Genomic DNA, 20,687 nt, shown 5'->3' on the forward strand with positions numbered 1-20,687 from the left:
TAAATCGTCAGTTTGTAAGAAAAAATTCAACATCCCGTATCTCGGAAACGAAGCATTTGCGGACATATGTTTAACAAACCAACGGTCATTATTTTTTAATACAGAATTAGCCCTTAAAGTTTGTCGCACTTATTTACAAACACCCTGTACTGATGAAGAACATGGCTAGTTGTTAAAGTACCCAACTTTTGTATTATCTAACGTAAGCGAATGAATTAAGAAACAGAATGTTAAGAAAACTTGAGGTTATATTTGGGTTTTAATTTCAGTATTTTACAAATTGTACAATATGCCACAGGGAGTTTGAGAACTTTGAGAAAATAAAACACAGTTTTATTCGTACACCTGGTATACAATGAAAATGTATCTGTTTAGCAACAATATTATTACAGCGATATTGTTAAATAATAATGCTTAACATATTAAAAAAATTACTTAAATCGGACAACAGGTTTAGGAGATACGAGACATCAAAAATTACCCATTCTTTGGGGTGCCCGTTTTCTCTGACGCGCAGTGTATATACATTGCCTTTAAAGTTAATTGCACGTCATTCAATTTTGACGTTGACTTACTGGTACAGTGTTGCCGTTTGGTGGGGTTTAAAAAATATTAACCTAAAAAATTCCAAATTAAATTCAAATGGTCAAAAAGCGTACCCTAGTAAAATGCATACTCTGAATATTGTCTTGATACATACCCCAATTGTCCTGATACACACCCCAAATTTGCCCCTTGCTCTAAAATGTTTGGAGTCAAGTTAGAATAATATTTTTGTCAATAAATTTCAAAAACCTAATACACTCTTTCTAGAACTGTCATTGTCTTTGATATTTTCACTGCACTTGGGTAAAGCGCATTTTTTAACTACAACTATAAGCTTGAGAATTACAAAATGCTTGAAGGGCTATAAATATGTTGTTAAACATTTAACAACTAACTGATGATTTCTATCTTATAGTTAGTACAATTGAACGTGTAGTAATTTATTGAATGGTCCACAGGGTCTCCAGATTTGCCTCCGTTAGACCTTTTTTGTGCGAACGTTTGAAGAACAAAGTGTATGATAGTCGACCGAATAATGTAGAAGAGTTGAAGGAGCGCATAAGACTGAAATTGCACAAAAGAAAAAGATTTATTGCACGGCTTTCTCATTACGTCATTGCTAAAGGTCGTCAATTTCAACATTTCTCTTAATTTGATTTAAGTTCTATATATCATGGATCTTTATCTTCCTTGATAGGCAGTACCTTCTAAGGTGTTTGATTAGACTATAGTAATTTCTATTTGCCAGCTTTATTCTATTGTTTATTTCTTCTTATCCTATGTTGTTGGTATTTAAAATGCTTTCCAGATAAGAGAATTGTTGGACAATTTCAAATTGAACTATACTTATATTTTTATATCACACTTTTATGGAAAATATGTGTCTTTAAAATTTATATTGATTAAGATAATCTTTACTAACACATCATATTATTTTACAGCAATACTGTGTTAGATGTAGAAATAGCTTGTCTCGATATAAGTGCGTTGGGGGAGAATCAGACGTCAGATTTTGTCGCTGTGGGCCTATGGACTGATATATCCGTACGATTATTAAGGTTACCAGATTTAGTTGAATCAACTAAGGAACTTTTAGGGGGAGGTATGTATTAGTCAAGATTACTATACATTATTCATTCCTTTAAAGCTATCTTACTAGTCTAAATGTATTTAAGAAAATACTTATTTCGCTGAAAACTGAATTTATAATCTTTTTATAATGGAGGATATCTAGTGAGATTTTTATTCATAATTTTATCGCCAGTCGTCTCCATTTTTTACCATGCTCTTATACAGCTTTTGCTATATATTTAGTCTACTTTCCATTCTAGATGTGTTATTTTTGTATTTACAATTTCTGAGGTTTAACGTTCTTTTGTGATATTGTATATGTTACAGCATCCTCCGATATGTGTATAACCAGTAATATTAGCGATTGGGCTATTGTTAATTTCTTTAGATTGTTTATACAGGGTGTTTGGTAAAGAATGGGCCATAGCTTAACATTAGATTCCTGAGCTTAAATAGGTCGATTTAAGCTAACTTACCTTAGTACAAAAGTCAATAATAACCGAAATACAGGGTGTTAAAGTTAAACTTTTATTTGAATTATTTTAGAATATTTCCTGACAGGCATGGGACAACAACACGAAATTTGGTAAGTGGTGCTGGTATTGTACAATCTACTAAATTATGTTAAACAAACTTTTCTGGCTACTACCAGAGGCGTACGACGGGGGAACGTGAATGGTTGTCCCTTACCAAATTCTACGCCACTGGCGGAATTGCTATTTTAGTGCAATTTTTTTATTCTCCAATACTTTCTATGTAAAAAACATACTCTTCATTCGTAACGATAAAACCATTAGTTTTCAAGATATTTGAAGCTAAAAACGAAGGAGCTTAATACATTAATCAAAATACTGCCGTCCTTAGGAAAAACGCCGTATCTGCAGAGAGATCACATTTGAGTAAAACCGGTTTTTGTTTAAATGTCTAGCCGTTGAAAACTATTTAGAATTTTTTTTTGTTTTTTACTTTATATACATAATAAATATCATAGAACTCATATTTATACATAAGATTGGCAAAATATACAGGGTGTAACAAAAATACAGGTCATAAATGTAGTCACATATTCTGGGACCAAAAATAGTTCGATTAAACCTAACTTACCTTAGTACAAATGTGCACACAAAAAAAGTTACAGCCCTTTGAAGTTACAAAATGAAAATCGATTTTTTCCAATATATCGAAAACTATTAGAGATCTTTTATTGAAAATAGACATGTGGCATTTTTATGGTAGTAGTATCTGAAAAAAAAATTATAGTGAAATTTGGACACCCCATAAAAATTTTATGGGGGTTTTGTTCCTTTAAACCCCCCCAAACTTTTGTGTACGTTCCAATTTAATTATTATTATAGTACCATTAGTTAAACACAATATTTCAAAAAATTTTTGGCCTCTTAGTACTTTTTCGAAAAGTCAGTTTTTATCGAGATATTTTGAATATTTGTCAAATCCACCACATATTTGAATATGGCTAAGTACGATTATGGAGACTTGGTAATAATATGAAAATTTATTTATGATTTACATTTTTAGGTATATTTTGAACCATATTAAAAAAGAAGTAATATCTCGATAAAAAGTGCCTTCTCGAAAAAATACAAAGAGGCAAAAAAGTTTTAAAAGCATTGTGTTTAACTAATGGTACCGCAGTAAAAGCTTAATTGGAACATACACAAACATTTGGGGGGTTTAAAGGAACAAAACCCCCATAAAATTTTTATGTAAACATATTAAAAAAGCAGCCGCAACTCGATAAAAACTGCCTTATCGAAAAAATACTAAGAGGCAAAAAAGTTTTAAAAATATTGAATTTAACTAATGGTACCACAATAATAATTTAATTGGAACGTACACAAAAGTTTGGGGGGGTTTAAGGGAACAAAACCCCCATAAAATTTTTATGGGGTGCACAAATTTCACTATAATTCTTTTTTAAGATGTTCCTGCCATAAGAATGCCACATGTTCATTTTCAATAAAAAATCTCTAATAGTTTTCGATATATTCGAAAAAATCGATTTTCATTTTGTAACTTCAAAGGGCTGTAACTTTTTTTATGTGCATATTTGTACTAAGGTAAATTAGGTTAATTCGAACTATTTTTGGTCTCAAAATATGTGATTTAATTTATGACCTGTATTTTCGTTACACCCTGTATATTATTTACTCTAAAAACTCATGTTACTGCGTTCTTTCTAAGTATACTACATAAATTAACTTCTTCCTTCTTAGGAAGAATGCAATACTGCGTTTGCGCTAAGCATTTTCTTATTTTATAATACAGTAGACTCGCTCTATAACGAACACGATTATTACGAGGTTTCTCTTATAACGAGGTACACTGAAGATGTCCCATGAAATTCCTATTGAACTGAACACCTCTATAACGAAGCATATTTGGATATAACGAGGAAAAATGAAATCGTAAAATATGTATCTTTATTATTCTTTATCTATTTTTAGCGCTGTAATGGCTATAAGTAAATACCCCAACTAGGTACCTGTATACATAAATTCCCAACATCTGTGCGGTTATCGAGGGTAAAAATCCACCGCCTACCTATAATAAACTTCTTCCTGTTCTGTTTATCTATTGGCCCATACTGAATATTGTAAAAAAATTATAATTTATGATGGCGAAACCTTATTGTCGAGGAAACAATATTTAGCATCTTATATTGTCGGAATGGCATCACTATAGAAAGTTAATATTTTAGACAACTATATAGGGTGAGGCAGATAACTGGCCTATTAGAAATATCTCGAGAACTAAAGGCAACAGAATCATGAAAATTGGAATAAAGGGGTTTTGAGGGATGATCTATTTAATGAAAATATTTTCATCTCTTTGCAACTTTCGGTTATACCGGAAGTTGCTTATAACTTGGTTTTTTTAAATAGGACACCCTGTATATTTTTACATTTTTGGATTGTCCTCAATATCTTCTTTCTTAAAATATGAGATTTTGTAATATTATACAGAGTATTTTAAAAGATATTTACGTTTTTTTATTAATTTCGTAGCAACATTCACACCCTGTAGAATTGTAATAGTTTGACATTAAAAACTCTGCTTACGTTCAAGTGATTTTTAATATAGTCTATTATCGTTAAGAATCATCAGTATAGCTAATTTTGAAATATTAGTATACAGGGTTGGTCGAATCTCGGAATGAATATTTTCTGAGTTTTCTTAAATAGAACTATACCTCAGGAAACTCCACATTTAGTGGAAGTATTTGTCTCACTTAGTAGTACCGCATTGTTTTTAGAACCATACATTATTTCTTGATAACCACCAACTCAAACATATGTGTTTAGATTTTCTGTTGATAAAGAAAAAATAGCCTTCTGTAGTATTAACTTTGTTCTATTTGACATATGGACGGTCTAATTCTAATAGTCCGTATCTGCCAAAAGATGTTTTTTACAGTAGGAGGTTTGTTCTGTTTTTTACAATACCCCGTATCTTTAAAAATGTTCCTATGCCCTATAGCCATAGCCTATGCCCTACCATGCGATATTCTGAGTACAAACTCAAACAAATTATGATGATACGGGGAAATTCTTATCAAATTTATAGATATTCAGTTACGGGGTATTAAAAGACCTGTGTTAGAGGTTCCTAGAATTTTTTGTTTAGATTGGGGTTTTGTGTATAGATGGATAACTGTTTTGTTAATCGTTTGCTGCGAAAATCGGAAATTCAGATTGTTTGCAGATACGGGATATTAGAATTAGACCATCGATATGTATTTAAAAAATTATATCAAACAACCGTTCTCGTTGAAAAATGGCAACAAACTAACCTTATTAAAAATTTTACACATGCTGTAAAAATCTGTCAAATGCTTAGGCAGAACGCCGCATCTAGTGCCTGCTTAGGATAAACGCGCCAAGTGACCTTTAAATACGGCGTTTTTTTTAAGTATTTTTCAGATGACGCATTTATTCTAAGTATCAATGAACATTTTTGCAGATACGGCATAAAATGCGTTGTGTTTAATGTATTTTGCCTTAACTTACGTCATTTTTAGTAAGCAAATAAGGTAGATATGCAAATTTGGGTTAGAAAAATGTATAAATCTAATTTTTTCAGATTTTTACAGATACGGCGTTTTCGCTAAGCACGGCAGAATAAATGTGCCTTTTCATTTTTAACTTCAAATATCTCGAGAACTAATAACTATATCGGTACGAATGAAGAGTATATTATTTGCATAGAAAGTATTAGAGAATCTAAATATTATGCTAAAATAGCAGTTTCATCAGCGGCGTAGAATTTGGGAAGGGTCAACCATTCATTTTCCCCTGTCGTCGCCTCTGGTAGTAGCCAGAAACGATTATTTAACATAATTTAGTAGGGTGTACAGTGCCTACACTTTCTGCCAAGTATCACACGAAAATGTCAAATTATTTTAAAGTATTCTTTATTTTTAATAATTTATTCTTTATTTAAAACTTTAAGAAACATGTATGCCCGGTACTATAAAACTATTTGACACATCCTTATGGTACTTGGCAGAAAGAGTAGGTACTGTACACCCTACTAAATTATGTTAAATAATCGTTTCTGGCTACTACCAGAGGCGTACGACAGGGGAAAGTGAATGGTTGACCCTTCCCAAATTCTACGCCACTGATGAAACTGCTATTTTAGCATAATTTTTAGATTCTCCAATACTTTCTATGCAAATAATATACTCTTCATTCGTAACGATAAAGTCATTAGTTTTCGAGATATTTGAAGTTAAAAATGAAAAGAAACACTTATTTTGATTAATGTATTATGCTCCTTCGTTTTTAGCTTCCAATATCTCGAAAACTAATAACTTTATCGTTACGAATGAAGAGTATATTTTTTACATAGAAAGTATTGGAGAATCAATTGCACTAAAATAGCAATTCCGCCAGTGGCGTAGAATTTGGGAAGGGTCAACCATTCATGTCCCCCGTCGTACGCCTCTGGTAGTAGCCAGAAACGTTTGTTTAACATAATTTGTAGATTGTACAATACCAGCACCGCTTACCAAATTTCGTGTTGTTGTCACATGCCTGTCAGGAAATATTCAAAAATAAATAAAATTAAAGTTTAACTTTAACACCCTGTATTTCAGTTATTATCAACTTTTGTACTAAGGTAAGTTATCTTAAATCGACCTATTTTAACCTCAGGAATCTAAGGTTAAGCTATGGCCTATTATTTACCAAACATCCTGTACATTTTGCTGTTTAATACTCTGCAGAATTAATATATGTATCACACAAGATTAATAACTCATAAAACCAATAAAATCAAAAAATTTAAGGAAAGACAGCTTAGATTAAGTTCGGTTTGGGGCCACCACCATCGGCTGACCAAGGTTTCTGCTTTTCAGCGTCTTCAGAGCCGCCTGTGGTGTATCCCGAAGCGAACTGAATCCAAGTTGTCGAAGTAAGTAAATCAAATCATTAATCATTATACAGTAGAGCACAAAACACCTGCTCTAATGAAAATGCATTTCAAAAAGAAAAAAGGTTTTAATAGATACTGATTACCCATTGTCTTTATAAATAAACAAGAAAGGTAACAACAAAACGCCATAAGCCATCCAGAAACGCTCTGAAGAAGAGATTTAATGATGGCCACAATACCATATGTGAAGGACTTAATAGTGCAGTCACTGAAGGTTTTCACCTCCGATTTCGTTGAACATCCATAGATTTTCATGAAAATTGGTGAGTAATTAGAGGATACCTCAAGGAACAAAGGTGACATGATGCCAACTTGCGCTTTTACCCTGGGGGTGGATGCCACCCCTTCTCGGGGGTGAAAATTATTTTATTAAAAATAATACAATAAGTCGATAGAGGGAAACATTATAAGCAAAATTTGTTATATAAAGTTATTAAAATAAATCAACACTTTTTGAGTTATTACAGACCAAAGATTTTATTTTTTCGTAAAAAAAATGCATGTTTTAAATCGGTTTTTCACGTATAAATCAAAAACTATAAGCTTTTACAAAAAAGTTATTTTTACTCAAATTGAAGATAATAAAAAACTGAATACATTCCTCACATAAACAACTAAACTAATGTTAGTTCAAAGTGAGTTATTGGCAATTGAATGTGTATTTTTTTCGACGAGTACTCAAATCTAAGTATTCAAGCTTAAATAACGGGGAAACGATGCAATGTATAAAATATTCCTGCTAAACATTTGCCAAAGTACTTCGGAATACCTATCAAATGAGCTTCAGAATAAGGTAATAGCGTCAAAATTAAGCAAGTTCTAATGAAAATAAAAGAACCGTTTCGATTTTTTTGAAAAATGAAACATACGCCATTTCCACAAAAATTAAAATTTATAGTAATCCTTACAATAACTTCTTTATATTAGCATAAGTAATGTTTTCGATAATTTTGACCGGTTTAGAATGCATATTTTTGAAAAAAAGATATAATTTAAAAAAATCATAATTTTTAAAATTATTGTAATTCTCATATTCTTTTGATAATAACTCCAAAAATATTCAATATACGTAAAATATTATATATAACCTAATTTTAGTTTTTTCTATGCCAAATATTTTACCTGTTTTACTATTTCTATAGGGTAAAAAATAACCGAGATAGAAACGTTTAAATCTTAAATTTTGCTGTGGGAACCATGCAACCGGGGTCATTTAACCTTTTATTTTTAAAAAAGTAAGGGGTTTAAAAGATTAGGTTCAACTTGCTTAAATAGCACTTGGAATTAACTTTCGAACAGTTTTTAGATGAACTTGATATCGTAAACACAAACGGAGTTATTAAAAAAAAACAATAACATTTTTTGGAAAAATTTTTAAAAGATAAATTTTGAAATAATTGTGGAGCATAAATTTTACGCTATCAACATGTTCGGGGGCTCATTTAATAGAAATTTTTAAGTACTTTGACAAATGTTTAATAAGTTTATGTTATACAATGCATCAGTTTCCCGTTATTTCAGCTTGAATACTTAGAGTTTTTTACTCGCCGAAAAAAATATACATTCAATTACCTATAACTCACTTTTAGTTGGCATTAAAAGGTTTTTGTAGTAAGGGGTTTATTTTATTTTTTATTAGCTTCAATTTTGATAATAATAACTTTTTTTTAAAAACTTACACTTTTTGAGTTATTGATGAAGAATTGGTTAAAAACATGCATTTTTCTCAAGAAAAATTAAAATCTTTGATCTTTAATAACTCAAAAAGTTTTGATTTGTTTTAATAACTTTATATAAAAAAATTTGCTTGAAATTTGTCCCTCTATCGAATTATGGGGTTATTTTTAATAAAATTATTTTCACTCCCGAAAAGGGGTGGCATCCACTCCCAGGGTAAAAGCGCAAGTTGGCACCATGTCACCTTTGTTCCTTGAGGTATCCTCTAACCACTTACCAATTTTCATGCAAATCGATGGAGGTTCAACGAAATCGGAGGTAATAGCTCATATCCACCTTCAGTGACTCCACTATAACAGAAAAATTAAAAAGTGTATCTAATAAGTACAATATCACATCATTCAAAACAACCAATACATTGAGAGCTGTTCTGTTTAAAACGAAACCAACAACTAGCAAGGAAGATCAAAGAACTAAATATATAAAACACCCTGCGAATGCAATAATTTTTATGTGGAAGAAACCACAAGACCACTAACTGTCAGGATGAGCATGACGAGCATGAAACATACATCAAAAACAGAAACTTTGACCAATCAAAGATATGCAAACATGCCTGAAACAATGAGCATAGGGTACAATGGACAGAAGCAGTTCTCACCTTACTTAGGCCGTCCGCACATGAGTCGATCGAAAACAGGTCTCGAGGTTCGCGCGTCTTGCTCGTCTTGTACGAACCCTGCGGCACAAGCGATTGCTCTCCGCACACTAGTCGATTCAGTTTGCTCACATCTTTTTTATTTATCAACCCAAACGACTATTTAGATCTGTAAAAAGTACGGTATTGTTACATTTTTAGTATCATTTGTATACAATGAGCATTATACAATTGAGGGTTCTATTTCCCCAAAGAATTTTATAATAAACACCTAAAAACAAAAGTTCAATGTTTTCAGAATTTTATATTACAAACAATATATTTCCACAAAGTTAGTAGGTAGTACTACAATCAATGAACATAACATGCACCGATCTTTAAATAAAAGAAAAATTTCATTCAGCGCAAAAAAACAACAAAAAACGAAGGAAACAAATAAAATAAACTACCTAGTATTATGACTAAAAACGTGCGTCTCACTCCAACTTTCTCGTTCGCTTCAGATCGCACGGAACGAGAGTCGTACAAGACGAGGAGATTTTGCAATCGTAAACGCCTCGTGTATGGAGCCCAATACCACAACGAAGGAACTTGAGTGGCAGGGAGAAATCTACGCGATTTGACTCGAGCCGAGTGCTTCGAGCGTCGCTCCATGTGCGGACGGGCTTAATCGTTTCGGTGCCGCTGTCTCTTATTAGCGCCGGATGATGACTTGCGTAGGTGCTACCATCATTTATAAGCATTTTAGCCACGTTGATAGATTGTATGAACTGGATCACGCTAATTATATTTAAATTAGAGTAGCATTAAATGTGATAATGAAAAAGATGTGTACCATATTAGAATTTTCAACTAAAACCATGGCTATTTGCCTATAAGATCAAGGCCAAGTGCGTCACCGTCGCCCGTCAATTTGGAAAACATAACCGCCAAATAAATATTGGTTGTAAATGATTTCCGGAGTGTAAATCAAAAACCAAATTACAATTATAAAATATAATTTGCATTACAATCAATGATAGCTTAGCCCCATATAAACATAATATTTATAAATATACTCAGTGACATTAGAAGTGTTACACCCAGAAGGAATCATTTCTGGAACTTAATTTTTTGGCAACATGGTACATTTTCATCAACAATGAAACGATACATTGGCAAGACTTTTTATTGACATGTAATCAAAAAAAAGAATGTGTGTGTACTTTGTACGCACGTAAGAAGTTATTCTTCTATTATATAATTTCAACGAAGTAAATATACTTAACAGGTTATTTGTATTTTATTTAAATATTAAACTAACTTTCTTATCTACCACTTCCAAAAATTTTTTATATAAAACAACCAAAAATTAAAAAAAAAAAGAATGTGTGTGTGTACTTTGTACGCACGTAAGAAGATATTCTTCTATTATATAATAGGTAATTTAAACGAAGTAAATATACTTAAAAGGTTATTTGTACTTATTTTATTTAAAAATCAAACTAACTTTCTTATCTACCACTTTCAAAAAAGAAGAATATCTTCAAAAATTATATAATAATATACTTACAATCATAAAATCTATAAAAAAAAAATAAAAAAATAATAACTTGCTTGGGGCTTGAACCCACTTCACGTCTATCGCGCCGTACGAAAGTTGACGCCATTTCAAACTGCACCAAACTCTCGTATACGTCATGTGGGAATATACACAAACTAAACGTTTACACCATAAATTTATATGAATTTAATAAAATTATTAGTTTGATTTTTGTCGAAATAAAATACAACAAAAGATAGAGTAAGAAAACGATATATGAGATGAAGATTTGTAGAAAGTTTGTTCGTAATCAGATTATGTAAATTAAAGCATTGCCTACTAAATTAATAGGTAACTACATTATTTTGTTTACATTTTCCAAATAGATAGGTATTGAAACTATTAGGTATTTCCAACTGAAACATTTAGAATTACGTACCTGCTGCTTTTCAAAACTATTTAAAAAGTCACTATAATTATAAATTTGATTTTATTTCTGTCCACACATCAATAAAAACTAATATTATACAATATTTTTGTTTACCGATAACCTCCATATTAAACAATTATTGACAGATCATTTCAAAATTTCAACACCCAATCAGAGCCCGTATAACAACTAATACCATACTGTCGGTGTGCGCATGCGCGCGGATCAATCAAATTTTACCCTCAATCGATTCGCCGCTAAAGAAGAATATCTTCAAAAATTTGAATCGTCCAGGATTGGAACCCGCAACCTTCCAATCATTGGCCCAACGCTCTACCAACTACGCCACCGAGCTTCTTTAAGTGACACGTAAGTTTCGGATATAATTACACAACACGGTGACAAATAGACATATAAAAATGTTATACCTACATACATAATATTTTAGTATCTTACTACAGAGAAAGACAAATCCAAAAATTATAATAAATAAACTAATATATTTTTAATGACTTATTAGCGCTGATACAGATACATACATACCTATCTTGAAAGATTAGCAACGAACTGTCATCACTGTCTGTGTGCGCATGCGCGCAGATTTATGAAATTTTACTCTCAATCGCGCCTAAAGAAGAATAACTTCAAAAAATTAATAATGTGTTTGGCGACCCCCTAGCTGAATACACTCCTGTACACGTGTAGGCATTGCCAAAGTGAGATGATCGATGTCTGCTTGTGGCACCTCGTTCCAATGAATTTCATGGATTAACTGTGCCAGAGTCTGTGGAAGATGGTGCAAAGTGGACAGTCTCCTCTCCATCATATCTCACACATGTTCGACAGGATTTAAACCCAGTGAACGGGTTAGCCACGGCAAAAAATTAGCGCCAGCCTCTTGGAGGAAGTCCATGGTTCGACGAGCAATATGGGGACGCGCGTTGTCTTCCTGAAAAAGGGCGTTTCCACGGCCGTCTAGATAAGGCAGTAAAGTGGTTTGTAAGATGTCATCAACATAACGCGCATCTCTTATACTGCCTCTAATAATCAGAAGTGGTGATCGGCTACCATAAGCAATAACTCCCCAAACCATTACTCCAACTGTCCTGTGTAGATGCCTCTCAACAGGAAACCCGATATCTCGTCGCTCTCCACGGCGGCGTCTTATCATCTTACGACCATCATGCATACCTAAACAAAATCGTGATTCATCGTTGAATGCTGCATTATACCATTCTGCCACCCAATGCTGCCGTTCTCTGCACCAGTTCAATCGTTGATGACATTGGTCCACAGTCAAACGAAGCACTCGTCGTGGGCGGAATAAAACCAGTCCAAAGGCTCGAATGCTACGGTATAGGGTACGTACAGTAACAAGTCTACCTTCTACTCCAAACCATTGGTCAGCGATTTGACGCGTAGTAGCAAAACGATCTCGCAGAACCAGGAGTATAAAGCGCCTATCTTGACGCTCTATGGTACGCCTCGGTTGACCAGTTGGTCTTCTTCGTGTTCCTCTACCTTCGTTTGTCTACACACGACACACTCGCATAACTCATGGACGTACAATTAACACGACGGCCAATTTCGCGATACGACAAACCCATATCTGTATAGGCAATAATTCTACTCCTGTCAAAATCGCTAAAATGGTGGTAATTTTGGTGTCTTCGAACTCGAGGCATATTCTTGCGCTGAATACGATTACACTGAGGAATAAAAACTAAAAATTTCTGTACCAACTGGTCTTCATAAATTGATGTTTTCACAAAAAAATTTAAAGATAAAACTTTATTTTTACAAAAACTATAAAAGATAAAACATTGATGTTGTTATCATGTCATGCTTTAAATATAGTCATTGTGTTGCCAAAAAATTAAGTTCAAGAAATCATTCCATCTGGGTGTAACACTTCTAATGTCACTGAGTATATAATGTTTCATATATTTTATATTTTTGTTTAGAAATAATTCCTCGTTCATTGTTAATGGCGAGCTTCGAAGGTCAAAACTACTTACTCTGCGCCTTAGGGGATGGATCCATGTACTACTTTACCCTTCATAAAGATTCGGGATCGCTAGCGGAAAAGAAGAAAGTTACATTGGGTACTCAGCCCACAGCTTTAAAAACTTTTAAATCTCTTAGTACAACAAATGTCTTCGCCTGCTCTGATAGACCGACTGTAATATATTCTTCTAATCATAAATTAGTATTTTCCAATGTCAATATGAAAGAAGTCAATCATATGTGTTCGCTGAACGCGGAAGCCTATCCTGACAGGTTAGTATCATCATTTTAATTTTTACTCGGGTATTTTAAGTATGTTGTTTGTTGTTAACAAATAGACAAATTAAACTTAAATGATTCCAATAAGGCATTACAGCCTTACGTATTGAATAGGCTATAGTATAATGGCGAATGAAAGTTTTACCTTTAATATTAACAATATCAAAAATAAAACTTTATTAGAACTCATTTTCGGGTTTCACCATTCGTGGCTTCTAAAATTTGCAAGCCAACGAATTTCCGGATCTAAGAAGGCCGGGGGAGATCTATCAGGTTGCGTCTCACTTCCCGCCTGTCCAGCACGCTAAAATTCCAACAAATATTTGTTCCCAATACTCAGATTAGGAGTAGAACTAATAAAAATACTAAAAATAATCATTTCGTTGTGAAAGGAAACAAGAACCGTCTTATTTTACTTAGTTCAGAAAGCGCCAAAAGCAGTCTAACTAGTTTCAACCCTTCTAAGGGTCTCATCAGAAAGTGCATATTAGATTTGCTGAGCCACTAAAATTCGGGCTGCCGGTATCGGTTCAAAACGAAATAATATGATGGCATGGGTGCGGTAACGGCATCTGCTTAAGACGAATGAAAGTTTTTCCTTTAATATTAACAATATCAAAAATAAAATAATCTTCTGGTTACACCATTCGTGGCTTCTAAAATTTGCAAGCCAACGAATTGCCGGAACTAAGAGCTATAGCATTGTTTATATAGGGATAGTTGGTCAGCCCAATAGGAACATTTATTTGATTCAAATTGAGACAGTCACCAGATGTCCTCACAATTTCTGTCAGGGTCGCAACGTCAAAATGCATAGACACCAAGTTAAATACGATCCTATTCATAACACCCCAACTCGCATACATTTTAAGAAAAATAAATATATATGAAAGAATATATTTAGAAATTGAATTAATGATGTCATGTTATTATATATACCGATTGAGAAATTTCTCCTGGTTGGTATGGGCCTTTAATGAGAGCGCCAAAGAGACATGTATTTATTATACATTTAAAACGGGCTACAAGATATACGCCGGCAAAGCTAGGTAGCGCCAACAACCAACAACCCACTTCGTGTTGTAGGTAGGGCTTTCTCAGCAGTGTTGCCAAAGTAGATTTAAGAAAGAAAATAACAAAGTAGAAAAAATTATAATATTTAACTTTTTGTAAATGAATATAATAAACAAATTGTTTAAAAGAAAAAAACTTAAATAAAAAAATAATGTTTTCATCCATTTTAAAAAAATGTGAAAACGTTGAAATTCAACCTTTCTCGCCCACTTTTTTTAAAATGGGTGAAAACAATATTTTTTTACTAAAGTTTTTTCTTTTAAATAATTTGTTTATTATATTCGTTTACAAAAAGTTAAATATTATAATTTTTTCTACTTTGTTATTTTCTTTTTTAAATCTACTTTGGCAACGCTGTGCTGAGAAAGCCCTACCTACGACACGAAGTGGGTTGCTGGCGCTACCTCGATTTGCCGGCGTGTATCTTCTAGCCCGTTTTAAATGTATAATAAATACATGTCTCTTTGTCGCTCTCATTAAAGGCCCATACCAACCATGAGAAATTTGTCAATCGGTATAATGTATAGTAGCATGACATCATTAATTCAATTTCTAAATATATTCTTCCATATATATTTATTTTTCTTAATATGTATGCGAGTTGGGTAGTTATGAATAGGATCGTATCCAACTTAGTGTCTATGCATTTTGACGTTGCGACCCTGAAAGAAATTGTGGGGACATCTGGTGACTGTCTCAATTTGAATCAAACATATTTACCTATTGGACTGACCAACTATCTCCATATATTATAAACAATGGCTATAGTATATGTTTTAATGTAATATTTTATTTAATATAATATTTTAAGTATAGAAACATACATAAACACTTTTAGTGGGACGGGTTTTTCCGAAATCCAAAAGGGGCGGAAGTGTCGGTAAAGCTTTTAGGAATAAGGAGCTGTATGAACGTCTGAAATTTACATTACTTTCATTTATCAAGAGATAATGCCATACTAAATAAAAATACTTAAATATTTGATTTCCATTTGTACAGACTTCAAATTTTTTAATATGTATTTTTTTTCTCATGACCATCTTTCAGTGCGTCACAGTTTTTCGATTTCTTTCTAATGCATTAAATTGTGTGTGACAGAAAAAAACGCACGTCGGTGATTACATTTCGTCGGTAACATTTATAACATTTATTCTAGTTGTCAATAGATGGCGCTATAATCGAAAAAAAAAATTATTTACGAATTATATAATATATCTACGAATATAATCTCTACATTTTATAAGACTATACAAATCAAAGAAAATACCATTTTATAAATACAATAAACACAATTGATTTGTTTTTATGCCAAATTGCAAATAAAATGTGACAACTGTCAGATTTAACTAAAATGTCCTGTCACTAAAATGTATATTACCACGGACTTATTTTTTTTCTATCATTTGTGACGCACTGAAAAATGTTCATGAAAAGAAGCATATACAAGATGCTAGTGCAAAATTTATATGCACTAGAAGAATAAATCAACCATTTCGGTGTGATTAATGAAAGAATGTATTGGGAAGTATTTTGTTAATTTGTAATTGTTGTTATAGTGTAACTTTCAATTATTTTAATTCAAAAATTCTATTTTAGTTTGGCGTTAGCGACGGATACCTCAGTAACCATAGGAACAATTGATGAAATTCAGAAGTTGCACATAAGAACAGTACCCTTACAAGAATCTGCTAGAAGAATTGCGTATCAAGAACAAACGCAGGTAACTATACTTACAATAATAATATTGTAAGTAATATAAACAATTCAATGTAATAGGCGTGTACAAAAAAAAAGTTTATTAATAGCAAGCTGAAAATTTGTTAATAGCTTATCAGTGTCTAGTCGGACAAACTTTGATGTATGGGAACACTGGAACAAGGGAAGTTTTAATTGTGGAACGTGTCATCCTGACAAGTTTATGATTGTGAAAACTTGCAGGTTGTTTTTTAAATTTATTCAATAGCAAACTTTATATTATATGAAAAAATGTTTGTCCGACAAATATGTTGGACATTTTAATAAGTCCGACACGTAGAACATGTCAAATGACAGGAATTATGTTGGTGACTCATAGCAGTCCTATTTTTGCATGAGAGTTTAATGAAACGGCAACAAATCAATTGCAAGTTCTGTCCGACAAAATACATTTAATGTTTTCGTAGTCTGATGTTCGAAACTTGTAACCTGTTCCACAACTAAAACTTCTCCTGTTCCAGTGTTCCCATACATCAAAGTTTGTCCGACTAGACACCGTTAAGTTATTAACAAATTTTCAACTTGCTAATAATAAACTTTTTTGGTAAGCAGGATCCAGGCTTATAATGTAAAGTTACGCTGATTTGGAAATTTAATTTGGAATTGTTTGTTTATGACTTTTCATGATCAAAGCCAATGCAATAGCTGTCCTAAACGTGACCTCCTATCGTTCCCGTCTTGTTCTGCCTATTCTTCTATTATATTCTTCTATTTTCCTCCACTCTTCACACTTCTATTTTCCATCTTTTTCTTGGGCGAACAACTTACCTGACATCGGGTCTTTCCCAGGTTATAGTATTTCATGATTTTGATCTCAGTACAGTGTCTTGCTCGTCTTATACGATTTGCCTTGATGTATCGTACTATATGTTCATTTTCATAGAGTGGTTTGAGTTCTTGGTTATGTCTAAACTTCGAAATTGTATTCGTTTATCGAAATGTTTTTGTCTAATTATTTGTCTTCGATTTTTGATAATTACCATGTACTTGGTTTATCTTCATTGTCTTATATCAGTGTCCTTAAGACCAATTTTTGTGGCTCCGCTTTCAAAAAGGGTAAAAATTTCTTTCGCATCTTTAGTGGATTGTACAATTGTGTCGACGTCGTAAAACAGTACAAGCTGATTTATAAATTTGTAATTTAATATTAAATTTTGAATTCAAAAACGTGGTCCAATATTGCCCTAGCATAACCGTAACTGCCCCTTACACAAAATCACTTGGAATATAAAAAAATCGTAAATCGTAGAAAAATGTATACAGTGGATTCCAAACCCTTTTTTCAGTGCGTCATTAATTTTGACGTCATACAGGATTTTAAGAATGTCACAAATCGTTACGTGACGTTTTAGTAAAATCTACATGACAAATTTTAGTTGTCAGAATATTTATATTTATATAAACATCAATATTTATACAAATATTTGCCTGAATATTAATATTTAAAATATTTTAATGTAAAAATAAATAAATATAAAATCAAATTTCACTATATTATAATGTTCGAATATACCAATGACATAAAATATTTATATTTACGTCGCTGAAAAATACTAACCTAGAAATTACAATTATTGTCATTTTACCATATGATATTGTAAAAATACTGTCACGATCTATTACTTTTGTGTTAAATTATTTTGATTTGCATCATTGATTGGGTATCTATTTAGGATGTTATAATCGCCAACCAATTATACATTTATAAGTCGTTTTAATATGCAAATACCCGTCGAGGAATGCATAATTTTTAAGTTCAATGTTCAGAGGTACGTTTTTTCTGTCACTTCCAACTGTAATGCGTTAGAGAGAATTCGATCATCTGTGACGCATTGAAAAAAGGGTTTGGGATGATCGGTAGCAAGACATCACAGTTGATCCCAAACCCTTTTTTCAGTGCGTCATTAATTTTGACGTCATATAAGATTTTGAGAATGTCGCGAATCGCTGCATGACATTTTAGTTCAATCTGACAGTTGTCAGAATATTTATAGTTATGTTTATATAAATATCAATATTTATATAAATTTTTGCTAGAATATTTTTATTTAAAATATTTTAAGGAAAACCTAAATAAATATAGAATACAATTTCACTATACAATGTCCGAATATACCAATGACATAAAATATTTATATTTTTTACGTCGTTGACAAATTTCTAACTTAGAATTACAAAATTGTTATTTTATTTGTTAACATGGTAAAAGTACTGTCACGATAGATTACTTTTGTTTCAAATTATCTTTATTCGCATCATGGATTTGGTTATCTATTTAGAGTATTGTAATTGTCAACCAATTATATATCTATAAAATATAAGTCGCTTTAATATGGAAATGAACTTCAACTAATATATATTTTCGAAGTTGTGTGTATAATAATCACGGACGTATGTTTTTTTCTGTCACTTCCAACTGTAATGCGTTAAAGAGAATTCGATAATCTGTGACGCACTGAAAAAAGGGTTTGGGATAATCTGTGAACTCAGCCAAAGCGTGGCACCAATTGGGTGCTACAAAATGTGTTTAATGAGGCTTGGGTTGTGGGTGGTGCCACATGGCGTCACATAGAGTTAACTGGTTTAGGGACAAGAATCGGCCCAAAATGCTAGTTTTTACATTTTCAATGTTGGCCACCATTTTATGTAAAAAATCACATATCCCATTTGCATTCTCTTGTCTCACATATATTGTTAAATAATTGTTTTCTTGTTTTTCTAGACCTTCGGTGTTGTGACAGCGCGCATCGATATTCAAGATTCAACTGGCTTGAATCCGGCACGACAAAGTGCGTCGACGATGGCCCAGTCAGTCACAATTTCCAGCAGTGTGGGATCTCTAGGAATAAGTAAATCTGGTAGCAGTAGTTTATTGTCGAGTCAGGCACCCGACTATGGACAAGAAGTCGAAATACATAATTTACTTATAATAGACCAAAATACGTTTGAAATATTACACGCCCATCAACTGATGCAACAGGAGTATGCAATGTCGTTGGTTTCGTGTACTTTAGGAAATGATCCGAGTCCGTACTTTGTTGTTGGTAAGTAGAAGTAGTATAAGTAGTATTAGTCTCAAGAGCTGGGAGCGGATGTTGTGCGTGATAAGTAATATGGAAAAACTATACGTGGATATGTTGAATTAGTTGTGTACAATAAATATATTATACACGGCTCACTAAAATAATTAGTTACGCCCCTGTACTACTGATTACTTAAAATTCAAGTAGTATTTATGTAACCTTTCTGGAAACTCCAGGTTATTGTTGAGACTCGCATTTGAACCCCTCGCCGGGGCAGATCGTCAAAAGCTTCCTAACGAGAATCATCTCTAATCTATCGACGCTCCCGCTATTCGTAAAAAGGCCGCATTTTACCGGCTTTTTTTGCTATCGTTTTATACCGCTCAGATAATTCAATCTGCTCAGTATTATCGACGATGATTTATTTAGCGTATTAGTGAGTGCCTTACAAATGAACCAAATGGATTATGGAATTCAATCAGAGCTCTGATGTGACACGTCATCAAGGAATAAAACTGTAAGTACTCTACATGTATGTGAACATAACTTATTAGTCGTGATACTGTATGCATTTTGAACCATATACCTCTCGTAGCAAATATTCTTTGTGCCATTTATGCAGATAATACTTTAAATTACATATGAAAAATCGTTATCTACTCTTAACCAGCTTACCTATGGGAATATACTCTATAACCGTACAATAAGTATAGGTTACTATTGTTAAGGATACTTTACGTATTGCCTAAACATTTCTGTTCCATCGAGCCGTATCATATTAATTATTTATTAATTAAATCCTCAAGGTCCTTCGTATTTGCATATTTTGATAATCTCTATTCTGAGAATAACGGTTTTTCATTTATAGTGTCTTTCTGTTGCATTTGGAAATTTCCAAGCCACGCCGCCCCGGCACAAAAATAAAATATTCCTCTCTTTCTGCACTCAAATTCTCAGTATTTAACCCAGCACGTCTCTACAATAGCTGGTAGGTTGTTAAGCCCGGTCTACACGTGCAATTTCAGAAACTACTTGCTTTGTTCAAATAAAGGAGTCGTTTTGTTTGTATGAAAAAATATTTGCATATATTACATTATTTTATTTTCGTAAATATATTTTTCTGTTTATAGTATACAAAAAGTGTACTCATTTCTTGGCTGATAGTACGGGTGTTATAATTTTAACATT

General features: G+C 32.6%; 1 protein-coding gene across 1 annotated transcript in view; it reads left to right on the forward strand.

The window, feature by feature from the left end:
- Window positions 1-20,687, forward strand: part of LOC114336064 (DNA damage-binding protein 1) — a 74,353-nt gene that overhangs the window by 30,078 nt on the left and 23,588 nt on the right. The window contains exons 7-10 of the mRNA XM_028286381.2: window positions 1,488-1,648; window positions 13,326-13,641; window positions 16,318-16,441; window positions 19,199-19,520. Of these exons, the coding sequence (XP_028142182.1) occupies window positions 1,488-1,648; window positions 13,326-13,641; window positions 16,318-16,441; window positions 19,199-19,520 (923 nt within the window). The remainder of the gene's footprint in view (window positions 1-1,487; window positions 1,649-13,325; window positions 13,642-16,317; window positions 16,442-19,198; window positions 19,521-20,687) is intronic.

The sequence above is a fragment of the Diabrotica virgifera genome, chromosome 2 (assembly GCF_917563875.1).
Source record: "Diabrotica virgifera virgifera chromosome 2, PGI_DIABVI_V3a".
Lineage (NCBI taxonomy): Eukaryota > Metazoa > Arthropoda > Insecta > Coleoptera > Chrysomelidae > Diabrotica > Diabrotica virgifera.